At 36.2% G+C, this 19838-nt stretch overlaps 1 protein-coding gene across 1 annotated transcript in view; it reads left to right on the forward strand.

The window, feature by feature from the left end:
• LOC126199758 (calcium-activated potassium channel slowpoke) overlaps positions 1-19838 on the forward strand; it is an 872527-nt gene that overhangs the window by 166892 nt on the left and 685797 nt on the right. The window contains exon 6 of the mRNA XM_049936649.1: positions 10624-10715. Within this exon, the coding sequence (XP_049792606.1) occupies positions 10624-10715 (92 nt within the window). The remainder of the gene's footprint in view (positions 1-10623; positions 10716-19838) is intronic.

Here is a 19838-nt window from a genome sequence, read left to right on the forward strand (position 1 = left end):
TTACTATGAAATTTCTTGAGATTACAAACACAAGCTACTAGAAAGCGCTGTGACTGCCTTAATGATTACTGCCTGGTCACTGTCCTTAAATTAGGAAACCAGATACTGCTGAACTGATAGAATGGTCATGTGTATTATGCAGAAATAAAAAATGAGACTATTTACAAAAATTATATGTAAGTGTACCACTATATATGAATGTATGCAAAAACAAAGATGACGTGACCCACCGAATGAAAGCGCCGGCAGGCCGACAGACACACAAACAAACACACAAAATTCAAGCTTTCGCAACAAACTGTTGCCTCATCAGGAAAGAGGGGAAGGAGAGGGAAAGACGAAAGGATGTGGGTTTTAAGGGAGAGGGTAAGGAGTCATTCCAATCCCGGGAGCGGAAAGACTTACCTTAGGGGGAAAAAAGGACAGGTATACACTCGCACACATGCACATATCCATCCACACATATACAGACACAAGCAGACTTGTCCTTTTTTCCTCCTAAGGTAAGTCTTTCCGCTCCCGGGATTGGAATGACTCCTTACCCTCTCCCTTAAAACCCACATCCTTTCGTCTTTCCCTCTCCTTCCCCTCTTTCCTGATGAGGCAACAGTTTGTTGCGAAAGCTTGAATTTTGTGTGTGTGTTTGTGTTTGTTTGTGTGTCTGTCGGCCTGCCGGCACTTTCGTTCGGTGGGTCACGTCATCTTTGTTTTTGCATATATTTTTCCCACGTGGAATGTTTCCCTCTATTATATTAACTATATATGAATGTATATTTCTGATGCTGGATAATTTAATACCATGTTAGTTGTGAAGTCATTGGAATGGGAAGTTTGGTAGGAAACCGTAGATGGAATATCAGCTTGTTTTGGGAAACCTTTTTTCAACCACCAAGCTTGATTTAAGCAATAGAAAGTGAATATAAGAAATGGTTGGTGGCCTAGGAATTGATCATGACTCATCATTATTGTTGTTTTACTGGCTTACTGCTAATCTGATGGTTGCAGTTTGGCATAGTGATTCCATATGGTGGGAAGGTGTTACAAGATATTGGAGACTAAGCCAAATGACACAAAAAGTATAAAGGGCTACGGGAATAAAAAACAAGGGAATCAAGCAAGAGGAAAAATTAAAAGTGGGGTATAGCAGGAAAACAAACACTGCTAAATGTAGTAAAGTGTTTAACCTTTAAAAAAATTCAAAAGTGAAATAATTAACAAGAATGAGAAATGGAAACTCACAAACTTATATGTGCTTCACATTACAACACAGTGCTCCAGGCATGTAATGCACCATTGTAAGGTTTAGTGGGGAGTGGTTCACACTGAAGGTGACATGGGGACATGAATTGGGAGGGGATACTGTAAATTGGAAAGTGCAGGTCCAGTGGGTTATCTGAGATTGATGCCAGGATGATTACAGGAGAGGAGGATGTGTTGTATCTGCATAGTTCAGAGAAGCTGGTCATGGAGGGAAGGATCCAGATGGTCTGGGTTGTGAAGCAGCCATTGAAATTGAGGGTGGTGTGCTCAGATGTATGTTCTTCCACCTGGTGGTCAACTTTGTTCTTGTTAACAGCTGGTTGGTCGTAGCCATACCAATGTATAAAACTTTGCAGTGTTGGCGGCTTCCACAGGTGGTTGGTGGGAAAATTACAGTATTTTGAATGGTGGTTGTAACATCCTGTAAAACATTATTAATGTATTTTCTCAGAACTATCTTGAACAAATTGTACAGAAGCCCACTTATGATGGAAACATATTGGATCTAATGGCAACAAATAGATCTTATCTCTTTGAGGATTTCCACAGAAATATTAGTCTCAGGGACCATGAAGCAGTTGTAGGAGCAACAGCTACCAAAGTACAAAGAGCAGTTAAAACAAGTAGAAGGATTCACATTTTCAGCAAACTAGATAAAGAGTCAGCAATGTCATATCTCAATAAGGAACTCAAAGCATTTCATTGTGGATGGAGCACGTAGAAGAAACGTGACCCAGGTTCAGAAGAATAGTTGACTATCCACTGTGCATAGACATGTATCTAGTACAACAATTCATGTTGGGAAGACCCTCCATCATGTACAGTCACTTTTAAAGAACCAGAGGCGACTGCATAACAGGTGTAAAACAAAGGTAAGGCTGTAGCTAGGGAAGTGCTGAATAACTCATCTGGCTGTCGCGAGGGCAATGTGTGAAGCTTTCAACTATCATAGTAGAATATTATCAAAGGATCTCCTGTCAATGATACCAAAGTTAGTATCCATACACTAACAGACAGGACAGGAACTGAAATTGAGGGTAGCAAATCAATATCAGAAATGCTGAATTCTATTTTCAATTGTTACATTACAAATGAAAATCCACTGATATTGCACAAGTTCAGTTCTTGCACCATTGTAAAGTTGAATGATATAGACATTAGTATGAGTGGTGTTGACAAACAGCTGAAATCTTTAAAACTAAACAAAGCTCCAGAGTCCAATGAAATCTCTATCACATTCTATACAAATTTGCAGCTGAGGCAGCCTCTCTTTTAATCATAATCTACTACAGATTCCTCGAACAAAAAGCGATTCCCAGTAGTTGGAAGAAAGAACAGGTCATATCGGTCTGCAAGGAGGATAGCAGAAATGATCCACAAAACTACCATCCAGTATCCTTGATATCCACTTCTTGTAGAATCTTGGAACGTATTCTGGGCTCAAGGGTAATGGAGTATCTCAAATAGAATTACCTCCTCCCTGCCAACCAGTATGGATTAAGGAAACACGGGTCATGTGAAACCCAACTCACAATGTTCTCACATGAGATCTTGAGAACAGTCACGTAGCTACAGTGTTTCTTGATTCCAAAAAGCAATTGACTCAGTACCACAATATGCTTATTATCAAATGTATGATCATATGAGGTATGAAGTGAAATTTATGACTGGATTGGAGATTTCTTGGTAGGGAGGACACAGTGTTTTATCTTGGATGGACAGTTCTTGATAGATGTGAAAGTAACTTTGGATGTGCACCAGGGAAATGTGTTGGAACCCTGTAAGTGCTCAGAGATATAAAATTGTGGACTTCACAAAATGAAAAACATAATGTCATATGACTACAGTATCAACATGTCACATTTGGAGTTAGTTAACTCATACAAATATCTGGGTGTATAACATTGTAGGCGTATGAGATGGAATGGTCACATACACTCAGCTACAGGTGAAGCTGGTGACAGACTTCAGTTTATTGATACTAAACTAAGGAAATGTAATCAGACGACAAAAGGAGATTACTTACAAATCACTTGTGTGACTCAAACTAGAACATTGCTCAAATGTGTGAACCTGTACCAGATAGGACCAACAAGGGCGTTTTGGTATTCAGAAAGGACAGTATGAATGGTCACAGATTTGTTAGACCCATGTGAGAGTGTCACAGACATCCTGAAGATACTGAACTAGCAGATTTATTCAAAGTATCCAGGGGGGAAGCGTACTTACAAAGTTTCAGAACCAACTTTAAATGATGAATCAATGAATGCCCTACAACGTCTATATATTACTCCATTATGGATGTTGTTGTTCTGCTCTTCAGTCCTGAGACTGGTTTGATGCAGCTCTCCATGCTACTCTATCCGGTGCAAGCTTTTTCATCTCCCAGTACCTACTGCAGCCTACATCCTTCTGAATCTGCTTAGTGTATTCATCTCTCGGTCTCCCTCTACGATTTTTACCCTGCCCACCAATACTAAATTGGTGATCCCTCAATGTCTCAGAACATGTCCTACCAACTGATCCCTTCTTCTAGTCAAGTTGTGCCACAAGCTCCTCTTCTCCCCATTTCTATTCAATACCTCCTCATTAGTTATGTGATCTACTCATCTAATCTTCAGCATTCTTCTGTAGCACCACATTATGGATAGTGAGGACATAATTAGATTAATTTCACTGTTCCCACGTTTCATACAAAGCCTTAATAACTGGTATAATGGGGTTACCTTCTGCTCTTATTATCAAAGGATCTCCTGTCAATGATACCAAAGTTAGTATCCATACACTAACAGACAGGACAGGAACTGAAATTGAGGGTAGCAAATCAATATCAGAAATGCTGAATTCTATTTTCAATTGTTACATTACAAATGAAAATCCACTGATATTGCACAAGTTCAGTTCTTGCACCATTGTAAAGTTGAATGATATAGACATTAGTATGAGTGGATAGATAGATAAGGATGGTTCTCGGGTAGGACAAACTTTATTGTCTGTAATATAACATACAGTCACCATTAATCTTTATTTTACAATTTCCATTACCAACTTTAGCCCAGATAAACAGGTATTCATCTGCATTCAATTTCTTCTTCCTTCTAGTACTCAACACAAATGGCATACTTGGAACAAGTGTACCATACGGCTGTTTAGCCAAAAGTCCTGTTGTCTCTGCTATACTCCACGTCTTCCATGTAAGAATATTTGCATCTGGAAATGCTTCAAGGCCACCATAATCACAATGATTGCCCCATACTACTGCAAGTGTAAGCCATGTACTACCTCCAAACACAGCTTGTACATCACATGTAAAGTTCAAATGGAGTCCTCGAAATACATTTGGACCTCCAATTAGTTGTTGTTTATTAAACTGTCCAGCAAGATCAATGTCTATCGCCTTCAAAGAACGATAAACAGGAACACTGCACCGCCAGCGACGACGGTAACCACGTCGCCCAGGCATTGCTGTGGCACGTTAATACAGGTAAACGTATTAACGTGCCACAGCAATGCCTGGGCGACGTGGTTACCGTCGTCGCTGGTGGCGCAGCGTTCCTGTTTATCTTTCTTTGAAGGCGATAGACATTGATCTTGCTGGACAGTTTAATAAAGAACAACTAATTGGAGGTCCAAATGTATTTCTGTATCTACATGGATGTAGATGTAGATATAGATGCAGATATAGAGTAGTCTCTTTCCCAAGCTTGCTATTTTACTGAACAAAGCATTTTATATTCCAGTCTCAAATTTGCTTAGCGAAAGAACTTTCAGTGTGGCAGGAAACATTACCTTGGACAGACGAAGCAGACTTGATTGGAAGTGAGTTGATGATATTCTGACAATTCATTCTAATTACAATGCTAACAGGAAAATATTTAGAGGCAATTTTTTTTCTGTTAGGTTTCTAATTTGTTAGGGTGTAACATTCACATATGTAAAATTGGATCAATAAAGCAGATAATTTTATAAAACAGTATTGTGGTTTTACATTCTTAGACAAACCATCATTTCAAACATTTTCATTGTTTAAAGGAAGTATTTTTCTCTTATTAATCATAATGGTGTCACATTTAGATGCTACCATGCATGAATATAGGTGTACAGCATAATCAAATTGATGTGAGTGTAGTGTCATCCTTCTGTGGGATTATATCAGAAGCCACACCGGCCTGCAGACATGCAGGGATACTACTGTATAATGGTCACAATAGCAGAGCAGTGAGCACTTCAGACTTGTGTACTTCCACCTCCTCCTCCTCCTCCTCCCCCCAGGCTGCATTGTTTGATTACAACTTGCATTTATATTTGAGGATGCCATGCCTGAGATGGTGGGCTCAGGCAAATAATATCCCTAATCTGCAGACCTCTAATTGGCCACAGATGGTTCAGATGGTAAAGAGTAATGGTAGCCAAAGGTATTGGTTAGAGTTTCATTTAGTTGGAGTTTCATTCTAGCACACAGCTTCAATCTGTCAGTAATCTTCAACTGACTTACATTAGACTTTTTGACATGTACTTAACACTTAACCATTTCTTCTTCTTCTTCTACTACTTCTTCTTCTTATTTATTGCCCAATTTCGAAATAAGCACTTAAGTACCACACAAATCAATTAACTGTTGTAACTAACAGCTAACTCTGAATTCATTCATTCATTCACTTATTTTGCTGTTCATTTGATCTACTGTTGGAGTGTATTAGATTAGACAGGAAGAAAATGACCGAGCTTTTAACCCACATGGGTGGCTTGTATCATCTAATTTACAGTACAACACCAAGTCTCTTTCAGTGTCTCAAGCCATCTCTTATCTTTTGGATTACCGAACATGTGCTTGTTCATTCTATTTGAGAGCAAATTTTATACTATGACTCACACTGACTACTCAGAATTTATATAACCTACTGATCTGGATATGTCCTTTATTGATTGCGATAGGAATTTATGTATTTGTCATGAGTATTCTACACTCACATTACACCGCTTTGAAGGTAGCAGCTGCTTGAGATAGAAATATGTAAAGGGCAAGTATAAGAGACTGTTAGTATGTGTACAGAAGGTGAGTTGTTCTTGGTGTGATTTTAGTGTTATTCTTGACAACAACATAACTTACAGATGGGCCAGATAATTAGTTAGACTTTGAACAGGAAGTATGAGAGAGAAGAAATTTGGATATTCAGTCAAGGGAGTAGGAAATTTGGGGAGTAGGTGGACATTACTAGCAAAGTTACAGTTGTAAAGAAATGCAGAGATCATCACTTCTACCCAGAATGCAAGGAATTGGATGGAAAACAACATGGCTGAGGGGAACAAGAATGTGCAATTCCTAGTATATTCAACACAGTGAAGACTATAATCCATCCTCTCTTCAAATTTCATGTCCTTTTTCTTTAAGTATGGACACTGTCCTATAATTTTCATACTTTCATCTGCCCCTTTACCCTCTGTCATTAGAAAATAACCAGAAATGTATCATTTGGTGCATTGATGCTTTTCAATCATTGCTAGTTTGGACTGAAACATATATTATTCATAAAAAGTGAGGTGGCACATTCCACCAACTCTCTTCATAACAGCATTTTATAATTATTGCAATTGATCGCCAGTGTTTGTTCTAAAGTATGGTACAGCTTTTTCATCAGAGCTTCAGTTGTCTGCTTAGAGAACTATGTTTTAAAATATAAGTTGGCAGTTAACAATATTAAAAAGTAAATACTATCTTAAAGACAATTATTTAATTTGCCTTTTAACTTATATGACCATTTTTGGCTTATAAGAGAATCTGCTGTAACAGTAATTATTTCTGTTTAGTGTTCTGTTTTAATTCTTTTTGATTGCCTCTGATTCGTGTGGTATGTGAATCCCCTACTATTGCATGTCTGTAACCTAGGTTTTGTTTTGTCACAAGCATTTGATGATTCTGTATTATTGTGTTTTAAGTACTGTCATTGAAGTAAATATCAAACCTGAAAACAATTTGTAAAATGTTGAGTGATGTTCAGAACACATATTTTTATAAGGAGTGATTATCAGCTGTTAAAAAGAGAAGTATTGTACAAGTTTTATGAGTATTTTAGATATCTTGATGTGGACTTGTGGACTGCTATGACACATTTCCATGGTTTACAGTCCCTTGACTCACTAACAGCTATAATTAGACGTGAATAATAATAACCAGGTTGTTTCTGTTTTAAGTGAAAATGGATTTTAAACAGTCCAAAAGAAAGAAATTTGTTATGATGGCTGCATCACCGAGTGTGAAAGTTCAATGAGTATAATGTCTCTCTCTCTCTCTCTCTCTCTCTCTCTCTCTCTCTCTCTCTCTCTCTCTCTCTGTTTCTCTCACTAGTTCCAAGAGTTTTCTACAAGTCCTTAATTTGCTGTAGTGTTCTCAGAATTGTCATCATAAAGATGTGTTAGTTCATCCTGAATTGAATATTCTCATAATATGCGGGAATAAATCAACGAATGTTTATAATGTTTTTTTCATCAGATCAGAAATTTGCTAATAGGAATGTGAAAATTTCATCTATCAGTGACACTAACATATTTTTTGTTACAGTAATTCAAATGTTCTTTCTAGCTTGTCAGAAAAGAATGAAAATAGTTTCACCAAGTCATATGTTTGTTTTTAGAACCATCTATAAACTACTTGGTAAATTACTATGACAGACATGATCAGTATATGGTGGAGTGTATTCTTGCACAAAATATCAGTGTAGGAATTAGGAAAGTTGTGCACAATGCCTTTGTGCCATATAAAGTTATGATACATTTTACAACAAAATCAATGTAAACAGACAAAGAAAGAAATTCTAGCTGTGCCACAAGTGACAACATTTTACTATATTAAAGTTGATGTAGGTACAGCTGTTACAGTGGAATAGTGTTAACACATGCTTCCTTTTTACTTTCTCAATTTATTTAATTCTTTTGCTCCAAGTGCTATTAGCAGATGATTTGTTGCCCTTCTCAAGCATGAGCAGTTTACCCATAATTCTTTGCATTTCTTTGTAATGTGAAGCAAAGAAATTGCAGCTGCCTGTCAACACTGACTTGCATTTCACTTTGTCGAATATTTCGGATTTCAATCTCTTGCCTGTCAGATTTTGTTAATAATTTCCTGTATGATATGTACTTGCTTTTATTCAATAATATCTAACTTTTATGTTTGCAGATTTTTGTATTATTGTAGAACTGTTTAACTAGTCAATTTTTTATTAAATTGGCTTCTGAGTCTTGCTTGGATTTTGTAATTTGTAATATTTTTGTATGTTATGTTTATGGAATACGGGTGTTATCATTTTATGGATAAGTTTTTTTAAGTCAGTAAATTTTATGTTGGAATGGATTTTAAAGTTTTATCTATAATTTTTAACCTTTTTTTAAAAATTTGGAATTCTTAAAATTAATGAATACAAAGAAATGACACACAGCTCATATATCTGCAAATAATAGTCCACTTTTGCATGCACACTTTTGTACATGTGTGTGTGACCACACACAGTCAGGCAGATGCGTGCGCATGAGTAACAGGGTGTGTGTGGGGGGGGGGGGGGGGATGCGTACATGCACTCACTCTCTCTCTCTCTCTCTCTCTCTCTCTCTCTCTCTCTCTCTCTCTCTCTCTCTCGATGCGTACATGCACTCACTCACTCTCTCTCTCTCTCTCTCTCTCTCTCTCTCACACACACACAAACAAACACACACACACACACACACACACACACACACACACACACTCTTCACACACCCTTGATCACTAGCTTCTCATATTGCTTTCATTTATTGTCAGTTATAGCCTGTAGTTCTTTATTTACCAGTTTCATCAAATTCCAGGAAATCTGCATACTGTTTGATAGATTATTTTTGCAAAATTGTTGACATTACATCATTCTATGATTCTTGAAAAATTCAAGATTTAGAAGCATAGCTTTTACGAATGGTTCAAAGCCGAAGAAATATGTTGAGCTTGTTTCTGCTGCTGTGTTAGTACAGGAGAATTTAAAGATTTTAAGTTTCCAGCATGAAAAAGCTGCATATTCTGTATTCAGTCAGAAAAGTTTTCTTGCCTCCATTGTCTGCAAATCTTCCTGAGTTATGGAGCTGCTGGTGGTTCTATGTAGGCGGTGTTTGCCAGTTGGATCCCAGAGATCACCGAGTTGGCTGGCAACCGCTGCAAATACGGAGGGCAATACAAGCGGGAACGTGGACGGAGGTACTCGCGTAATGTCATAGACATTCGTTACACAATTACTTGAAGCCTTCCCAGTTTTTCAGTATGATCTTTTACAATATTTTTGATAAACTAAACACCTTTTATAGAAGGGTTTTGTGAATGATTTGATTTAAATTAGGCTTGAATTTTAATACAGATATTAATGACTGTCCATCTACCACTGTAGCCAATGCAGGTACATGATAGTATGTAATGGTTTCTTGGTGGCATGCCTTGATTGATATCAGAATGTTTTCATTCTAGGCTTTCTCTGGGTTCTGAGGGCCTGTTGCTACATAGAGTAGAGTTGATATCATGCTAGTCCACTGCGGCTGATTTAATATTCCTGTAGAATGCACTCACTGCCTTATTAATCGCTTTAGATATTCAAAATACACCCCTCACTTACTGTAATTTTATTATTTGTTGTTTTCTGCACTAGTGGTGCTACATTAACACTCTTCCGAGACATATAGTGTCCCTCTTTGTAAGATTGCTAAAGAAAGCAATCCGGGATACAGCTATGTTTATTAAAAGATATCGTCTCTCAGCAGTGATAGCTGAAAGCCTACAGAAGCAGTTCATATCATTCAAATGAGCCAGGTGTCACCATGGCTGTACACCAAGAAACATTGGCTCGTTGGTGGATGTGATGCAATTACCTTACTTACCTAAATGCAGGTTATGTGTTTGCTAGATAGATAGTGTTGTAGGAAGACATAGCACATTCTGTGATAAAGTGCACAGTTGTACTGCCACTGTTTTAATGTCTTAGCAAACACATCATTGTGATTGGGTAATTATGGTACATGTTATTTGCGAAAGCTAAATCTTGGAATGTGCTTGCTGAAGGAAAATAACTTTGTGCCTGGAGCTAACAAGCCATGGTTTCTGTGTGTGTGTTATAGTTTTAACAGTAATTGATAACCAAACAACATGATTCCAAGGTATATGATGAGAACTTTTCTATTTGCCAAAAGCTGGCACCTGTGTCCCAGAAGAAGCACTTACATTGCTTTCCGTGTTCCACTATAAAATCTAGTCTTTTCAGTCTCTTGTATCATTCATTCAATTGTCATTATTCATTCGAGTGTTTTTGTGTCTTGTTCTGTTTTATCCCTTCATGCCATGACGACCCCCGTGTATAGGCCATTTTCGCAAGTTGTATCCCCGAGATTATTGATCTGATTGGGACTAGACCCAAGTACGGCGGCACCTTGAAGAATGAACGCGGCAGAAGGTGAGACAATTAGCCTAACAAGTCTGTCGAGAAAACAAAGAAAAATTATTAAGGAGTTCTTTTGTCCAAATGCTTCTGTATCTTTACTAGTTAATATTAAATTTCATTTCATAAATAAATAAAAATTAATTTTGATCATGTTATAATCAAATAGCAAATTATCGTCATTATGTCACAGTATTTTAGCTTGCTCAGCAACCATGTTATTGGAAATAACTTCTTTCATTAATCATATGATGCAGTGACTAAGGATAAAAATCTGTCATTTAAACAGTGTTATAAATATATCCTCCACTTTGATGATTGTTGTGGTAATCATTGTTTTAATCTGACTTTTCCTGATGTTGCTATTATTTTAGTTTCCTTATAATTTTTCCTCTTATAAGATGCAAACCAACCCTTGTTCATTTGTATCTAGTGCTAATTGATTGTTGCATTCTTTAACCAACAGTGATCCCGTCCAGTGGCAGATCTGAGTTCATGAAATGCTATAAATTCTCAGATTTGTGTATGTGGTGCCAAACTGTCATATTCTGTTGCAACAGCAAAGAGACACATTTTGAAATTTTGTGCTTTATCTAGTATTTATTGTATCCATATTATGTCCACAAATAAAGGCCCAAAGAAAACAATTTTTCAAAAATATATTCATCATAATTCTCTTGTATCTTGAAATTCTTTCAGTGACAGGCAATGTCTTTTGGATAGGAATATAATTAGTTTAAATCCATTATATGACTTTAAATGTGCAAGAAAAATATTTTAAGGACAAAAAATGGTTCCCACATGAGTTTGCAATTGCTACACATCTGCTACAGAAGAATTAAACATCAAAATGTTGTATATTATACTTTCTCTATCAATGCATTATGGCAACAGGATGTACCCATCCCACTACCTCTCCAGCTACTTGTTCGTACTGTTGTCTAGCAGAAGAATTTTGACAACAGTTTCATTTACAGGTTAGATGCTTAAACTGCAGGTCTGCTCCCCATTTGGGGCTTATATTGTGAGCACCACGTGATCAAACTTATGAGTAGTACCTAACAGTAATCACATAGGTGGTTTCTTTCTTCATGCACGTTGCTTGTGTTCATGTTGAAAGGAGATAAATGATATCTTTAATGAAGTTCTTTTTTTCACAGTTAAGGTCAGTTGATAGTAAAGTTTTTGTCTGTTATTTACAACTTACTGTGGTTTTCTGTATTCAAAGGATATTGAGAATCATAAATTGAGTATGATCTGTTTTTGTATATGTTTTCTCATATTTTCATTGCTGTAAATGACACATTTTTTACCAGTAACATCTGTGAAACATGTTAATTATTGATTGATATACCTGAAAACTAATGGTCTCCAGAACTAAAAAGCAAATTGTAGTGGATACTATTGAACATAACAATAAATAAAAGTACAGTAGAATACTTTATTTCATATTATTTTATCACACTGTGTTTGACAAAATACTTCAAAACATTCATAAAGGTGGAAAATTTGTGTTTTTTAATGTACATTTGATTGAAAATGAGAATGGAACTGATCATACACACTTTGCTGTTATGTCTGGGAAGAAGTGAATAACTTCTTCGTATGCTTTCATCCAGTTTACTCCTCATGATGTCATGATTTTAGGATAAAGCTGGTTTTGTGTTTGTCTTCCATGATTTCATCATTTAGATTAACAAGTTGAATTTTGCAAGTCTGAAACACGAAGTTTCTTTTACACATTAGTATGTGAGAACATTCTGATTTTAATGTCTAATATACTGAAGTGCTGCACTGTATGCTAGAAAAATTACTGATATAGTAATTATCAGAGGAATGCTTTCATTGTTAAAGTTAACTGTGACAGAAAATTACTTCCTGCCACTTAACAGAAAATGTGGTAAATTTATATTTGCATTCATACAGCAGGATAATGTTCAGTTATCTGATAATGGATTAACACTAAAAGAAAATATTTTATTTAAACATTACTGCTACCAATAAATAACTGACAAAATATTAGACAGTAATTTTTCAGTGTAGGTTTAACCTAGGAAAGAATTTTAAAGTATTTGATTTAAGAAATGTAGAGTGTTTTACAACTAAAATTTTAGATCTAATAATTAATTTACTCTCTAGAAAATGAATTGTATTCAGATGAACTCTGGTGCATGTACCAACATTAAAAGCAATCAGAATATCTAATATGACTTCCCTGAAACCGTATTGAGCAGACATTTGATTTTGGGTTATGCAGCTCAAGCAGGAAGGACTACAATATTTTCTCGGAAGTGTGCTTAGCTGTGTTATGTCATACTGACATTAATGCCACCATGGCAAAATAAGTTTTAACTAGCATAGAGTGAAGCTGTTAGGGTAGGTTGTGGCTCTGTTTCCAAAACTATTTAACAGTGTTTATCTTTTGCCAAAGAGCATAGTATTCACAGAATAGTTTGGCTAGTGAAAGAATGAAAAGCTAATTTTTTAGTGTAGCATGGTAAAATATTTTAGGCTCAATTAACTTCAATCATTAGTTTTAGCAACCTTCACCCTTTTCCCAGAATTGCAGGTTATTAGTGGTAGGAGCCATATTGCATGTATTAACTTTGCTTGATTGATAAATATATATATATATATAGGCAGCTATCTTAAATTTTTGAAAACTGAAGTGGAATTAACAGCTTAGCATGCAAAAACTGCAGCTTTTGCAGTGCACATTTGGCTAAGCATAGTCTTTAACTATCTTTCATCAAGCCTCAGTCATTGGTTGGATGTTAATTATCATAATTATAATGTGCCATATACCTTACTGCCTTCAGGTTGATGTAACTGTGCTGTGAAGTATTGATGTAAATGTCTTGACTGTGCTTTTGCACCCACTCCAGTCACAAGGACAGCAGGTATATGGTGCATTAGGAACTGGTCTTAATTTTGTAGATTCAAAAGAAAAAGAAAGACATTTTTGCACTACAGTGTCTTTGCACAGGATTGTACATTTCAGAATATTGAACAGTATGAATTACTGATAACTAATATTAAAAGGAATTTCCATGTTAAGGTTGTTTATGTGAAAGTTTCACAGTTTTGTGTCATATAATATTCTGTTATTTGATTATTCAGCCTACTCTGTGGGAGGCATATGTACCATAGTGAAGCCATTGACCAAACATGACACACATAGCTTTGTTTCAATTATTTGTTTTATCTTAAAGTCAAAGGACAAAAAACCCTCATAAACTGAGCAACTCAGAAAAGATATGAGGAGTTGATAATTTAACTGTGAGTATGTGAGGTCACCTCCAAGCTACTCACTGTGACATTGAAAAATTTTATCAGATTTGCTCTATCACATTAAATTACTAAATATTATATTAAACAAACGAAACAAAAAATATCTTACTGAATTTTTGTTTGTAAAATACAAATATTTGTTATGTAGAAGCTTAGTTAACTGTGTTTTGTGAAAATGAAGTATGATCTCTGAAAGCATGAAGTAACATTGATTTTTTTAAGAGGGCAAGAAGTGATGAAGTTTAAATACTATTCATAAATTAGTAAATGTTTTACATTCCAACTGGATGAGTATTATTTGTTTGTGGAATTAGCTGGTTGTTGACTCAGTTACTGCAGAAAGTGTAGGTTTATGTATCATGCTAAATAACAGTAGTGTCCAATATGTGATACATAGTTCCATGAGACTAGGTTTATACTGAACTTTTCTTTTAATGTTTTATTGCTCTGCTTCAATTTTTCCCATGCTATTTTCAATATATTCCTCCTATATATTTTACTTGCCTTACTTGTGGAATCTTTTCCATAATTCTTTTTCAAAATGGTTGCCATTTTTGTTAAGCCAGTCATACACACCAATTTTTACATCTTTTATGAGCACTTATTTCATTGTTCTCATTTAAGTTGTTGAGTCTTCTGCTTTCCCTTCTGTCAACTTTTCATCACCCATACATTTTCCTTTCTTGTTTTACTGGCTATCACTTTTCTTATTCAGGTAAACACTCCTCTAAATGTAAATGAGCAGAAACAATGTTCATTAAAGGTGTTCGCTACTTTCCCTTCTTTGAGATTATGTATTTGAAATTCTTGGTATAATTTTATAGCTACATAATCATCATGTTGTTTGGTCAGGTTTCATTTAGATTGTGTAACCATTAGTATGTTACATACATTCCATTAGCATTCAGTCATAGGATGAATGTATGATTCACATTCATTGCTAGTTTATTTTCATTTGGATAGTAAATTAATTTTCTGCTGCAATTACTTTGCAATTCAAATATTCAAATTCCCTTACATTTCTGTGGTTGATGCAACCATGGTTGAAAAAGGTTAAAAAGTGAGAAATTGTGGTTATTTATAATTACTACAATTATTGAAGTAGGTTGTAGCAAAGTCCACAATCCATTAATTGATATGTGATTGGAAAATAGCTATAAATAGCTCTAAATGATAAGTTTTATTATGCTAAAAATGTTTTCAGTATTAGGTATGTCAGTTTTAATGCTGATTAAAAAACTAAGAGCACACTACTTCACAGAATTCCATTGGAAAATTCTGATCAAATAGTTGATGTGCACTTTCAAGGCTGCTGCTGTTCAATTCTCAACTGAATATTTGAGCTCATTTCTTGGTTAATGAATTTTAGTGTCTTTTTAACAGTTGAGGGACATACCTTTTCTAAGGAGTGTAGTCCATTAAGAGCAGTTGCATATGTTTCCTTAAGCTTTAAATGTGGTTTGTAAACCATACTTTATATTGGCCACTCAGGGATAGTCTCAGAGGCACCAGTCATAGCGTTATATTTTTTGTATTAGATCTACAACTTTGCTTCCGTTGTTATTTCTTGGGAGTTTGAGGCTTTATTGTGAAAAACATAAAACAACTTTGCGTCAGAGATTGGCCATTGCTGGCCACAACTTTCTCCCTTCTTTCGAGCACTATATAAATCCCACAGCAGAAGAACTGGGCTTCTTTTGAGGAGATCTGTGAATTGATCAAATTTTGCACTTGTTCATATGACCAAAAGAGCTGGTCATCCAGAAGGGCCAATGTCTTGAGAACAAGACATGTGGGGTTGGAGTTCTCATTTCAATGTTTCCAAGTATATTTTGACGTTTTTTGTGACATATAGTCAAGCATTGCCATGCTGCAAAATCAGCTTTTCATGTATATCACTGTATTGTGGCTGGCTAGCTCAAATGCATCAATTGCTTTTGATAACAATCTGCAGTGATTATTTCCATCTGTTTAAGTAACTGCAAAAACCTTCTCCCTTCAACCGCCATTCCAGGCTTCAATGTCAAAATCACCATTATTGTTGTACTGCAACCATTCTCAGCATGTTCTGTCACTAATGGTTGCCTCACTATAGGTCTTAACCAGCATTTTGTGAACCTTAACCACAGATTTCTTCATGTTAAAGCAGAAAATTAAAAGTTTCCACAAATGATGATAACTAGGCTCCTCAGTTGGCGTATTCAGTCGAGAATAACTTTATAATGGAATCACAAATCACCTAAGATTTTGATGGCGTCATGTTCCAAAATACCTTAAGCTTATTTTTTTACACTTCAACCTACCATCTGCCCTACCACTTGCCCACTTCTGCCATCTGTTGCAAAATGGTGGATGCACAGTTGCAGATCTAATAGTTTTCCTATTGGCTGGTTCTGTTAAAGTTTATGAGCAAGAAATTTGAGGAATAATTTGTCAAGAATGTCTACTAAAGGAATTTTCTCCAAAAAGACCATCATAAACATAAAGAGTGATACATGGAGTCACATTAAGTAGGTTAGCCATTTACCAAATTTGAGGTGTGAGTTGAAAGCTGTATGGAAATACTGACAGTGATTATCAAGTTGGGAACAAAGTGGTAGATAATCAGTCGCTCATTTCACTGGTTGGAGCTTTGATAACAAACATATATGATAATTTGTGTGAGCGTGAGGTTTATATTTTGGAGTATGCCTCCCCCCCCCCCCCCTCCCCCCTCCCCATGCCCGCCACACACACACACACACACACACACAAACACACAAATTAGAGCTAGGTGTCATACTGGATGAAAGCTTTTTTTTTAAAAAAAAAAACAACAACAACAACACTATCAGCCAACAAAATTTTTGTTTATTTCTGTAACTGGTCTGATAACAGCTTATCTTTATGTTTTTGAGTGGTGTGGTGATAACCAAAATGTTAGTGAAAGTGCAAGATTAGCTCTTATGATAACTTTACGCTATTGGCTATATAAGCTTATGATGTATTTACCTCAGTGTTATCCCTCGAAGGAAGATCACTGAGGCGGAATCATTTGCCTGGTGTTTGTAGTTTTCTACTGGTGATTCCCTGTTTGGTGTTCAGCAATAACTGGCTAACATTGGTGCACTCCACCTTCCCTGGTATCTCATTTAGAAGTCCAAAATTTGCTTGTCTAAGTATTCTCTCTGCTCATTGGTTATGGCACCACAGTTGTTGGGAAAGAAATCCAAATGGCAATCTAGGAAACGTAACTTTAAGGACGTGTTGTACTGAAGTGTATTGTAGCAGTTCAGAAGATTTGCCACAAGACGCTTGTAGTTTTCAGCCCTTTTATTTCCCAAAAAGTTTGTTGACACTTGAACAAAGCCAACTTTTCATCATCTGTCAGGATGGTGTTGAAAAGCTCATCCTTGTACAGCTTGTGTATCTGGTAACTGCCGAAATCCCCTCTTTTGTTTTTGCCTCCCTAAGATGTGGAAATATCTTGTGCAGATAGAGAAATGCTTCCCCAGTTTTTTGTCTGTGGCCCTAATGGAGTTTTTCTTAGGCCCAATTTCATTTGAAGAGCAGGGAGAATTATGTTCCAGGATTTGAAGGTATTTTGTTCATAACATATTGAGATCCTGGTTCAAGTGATTGACTTTTATTTATTTATTTAGATTTTTTATGTGGAGTCATCAATATGAAGGCTTGTAGGCAATCTTTCTTTTGATATGAAGTGCTTTGGTGCAGCTTTTCCAGAGGCACAGGAAGCAACATAATTTGGTGTAGCCATGTTGTATCCCAAGTAATACGCCTATAACTTTCTGATCCTCAGAAAATTGCCATTTAAACTTGTCATAGTTCAGTTGCAGTGACAATTGTTTCATGTTATGATATTCTTTCAAGTACAGTGCATACCCAATCAGAATCGGTGGTAACATATTACCATTGTGCAGTAGCTCATACTTGAGACTTACTTCGGGGGAGTTGATGAACAACCTCTACTGATCACTTTTGTAGTCAATGCTCATAGCTACTATTAGTCCCTGTACATCAATACAAAATATCTAGTTCTTTTATTCTTCAAAAAATGGAAGGAATGGCATAGGTGGTTACAGAACATAGAGACACTTCCTGTCTCATCAAGACAATTCCACTGTTGTAGTCTTGGTGCCAACAGTTCTGCATTACCTTTTGGAAATTCCAGATCTTTCACGAGGTCATTAAGTTCATACTGTGTTATTTTGTGAATCTTTTTGCACTCACCATTACAAACAAAATCAGGACCTTTCAAAGAACTGGTTTTTGAAAGTGATGGTGTAGCACCATTTTCACTATTCCTCGTCATTATCACAATCGGGTGTGGCAGGAACAGGCAGCCTGTCTCTGCTCCTTTGACTGACTGTATGTTTGTATATGTCAAGGAAGACTTTCTCTTCTTAGAAATACCATGTCTCAATGGAGTTGTAATTCAAAAGTAACAGTCATTCACATGGTTTGGTGATTCTTGCCAGATCACAGGCATAGCAAAGCCCATGAAAGATCTTTTGCAATTCAACCACAGTTGAAGACTCGAGACACAAGATATGCAACATACATGAGAGGGCCAGGGCTTGTCCTGGTCCCTGATTTCACTGCTAAAGTATAGTCATCTTCCTGATATATGGCAGTCTTGGCCTCCTTTGTGATTTCAGTCTAACCTGTCCGCAAATGAAGCAAAAATTGTCAGCACTGTTTACACATTTGTCAGGCAAATTGAATCACAGGAACTACAAGGACCACATCCACCTATGCTTAAATGAAGCATGTTCTGTACTTCCTTCTTGTTCCATTCCCCTTGTTGCTGCAAGCCTGAGATATGAGATAAAAATAGCGACAAAATACACACAGCTATTGTTGCCTCAAAGTTCATCATTGTGTCTACTATTAGTGGAATTTTGAAGCCTGATGGGAAGGGGTTGACAGTGAATGCTAATAAAATATAATTATAATGAAATATGCCACCCCCCCCCTCCCTTTTAACTTGGAAGTGAGAGCCAATTCAAGTTTATCATTGTCGTTTTCATTATCAGCATAATCAATATAGTTAACAAACATTATTTCATCCCAGTTACATTTTCACTGTACGCTAGTATAATTTACGAAACAACAATGTGAAGTACATTGTGCTAACCTTGTTTTGGTCAAAAGAGCGATATGATTGAAAAGTAATTAGACTTGACTGTGTCCAGAGCTTTCATAAATCAGAATGGTTTTTTATGGCACTAAAAGAATGCAGTCACATACATGCTATCAATTTCAACTGCATTTATTCTGTTTCTGCTGTCATACATAAACAGTACTAAACAGTTATTGTTTGAAAAACACCTATCATTGCTCCCTAGTACATTGCATCTTTAGTGAACAGCAGGTTTCCAAAAATAGTATCTTTAAATATAATTCTTTTACCAGAACTTCTTTTTCCTTCTTTGTTACATCCTAATCAGAAACATGATTACTTTGTACGAATGACATATACATTGACAGACAATAGTGGGCATACACTACTGCATAGTGATGGCGTCTTCTGTTACCATTGTTCTAGCTGCAACCATCTAGGGTGAGAAGTTTAACTCATTTACACTAATATTCTCACAACACAGTTCATGCTGTAACAAGTCATATAAGACAGAGATTTTATCCTGTCCTGAAATCCTTACACTGCCAGTGATTTCCTTGCTGCAGTTATAGGGTTCTCAGTATCTTGATGCTTCTGACTGTTGTGTAGTTAATTTTGAGAATTGATGTTGGCTGCTTGCAGTTTTAGATTCCCTCTGAAATATTTCATGAACATGAACTCATCTGCACAGGAAACTTTTTATGTGATATATGTTACCTTTTTCT

Source organism: Schistocerca nitens, chromosome 1 (genome assembly GCF_023898315.1).
Source record: "Schistocerca nitens isolate TAMUIC-IGC-003100 chromosome 1, iqSchNite1.1, whole genome shotgun sequence".
NCBI lineage: Eukaryota > Metazoa > Arthropoda > Insecta > Orthoptera > Acrididae > Schistocerca > Schistocerca nitens.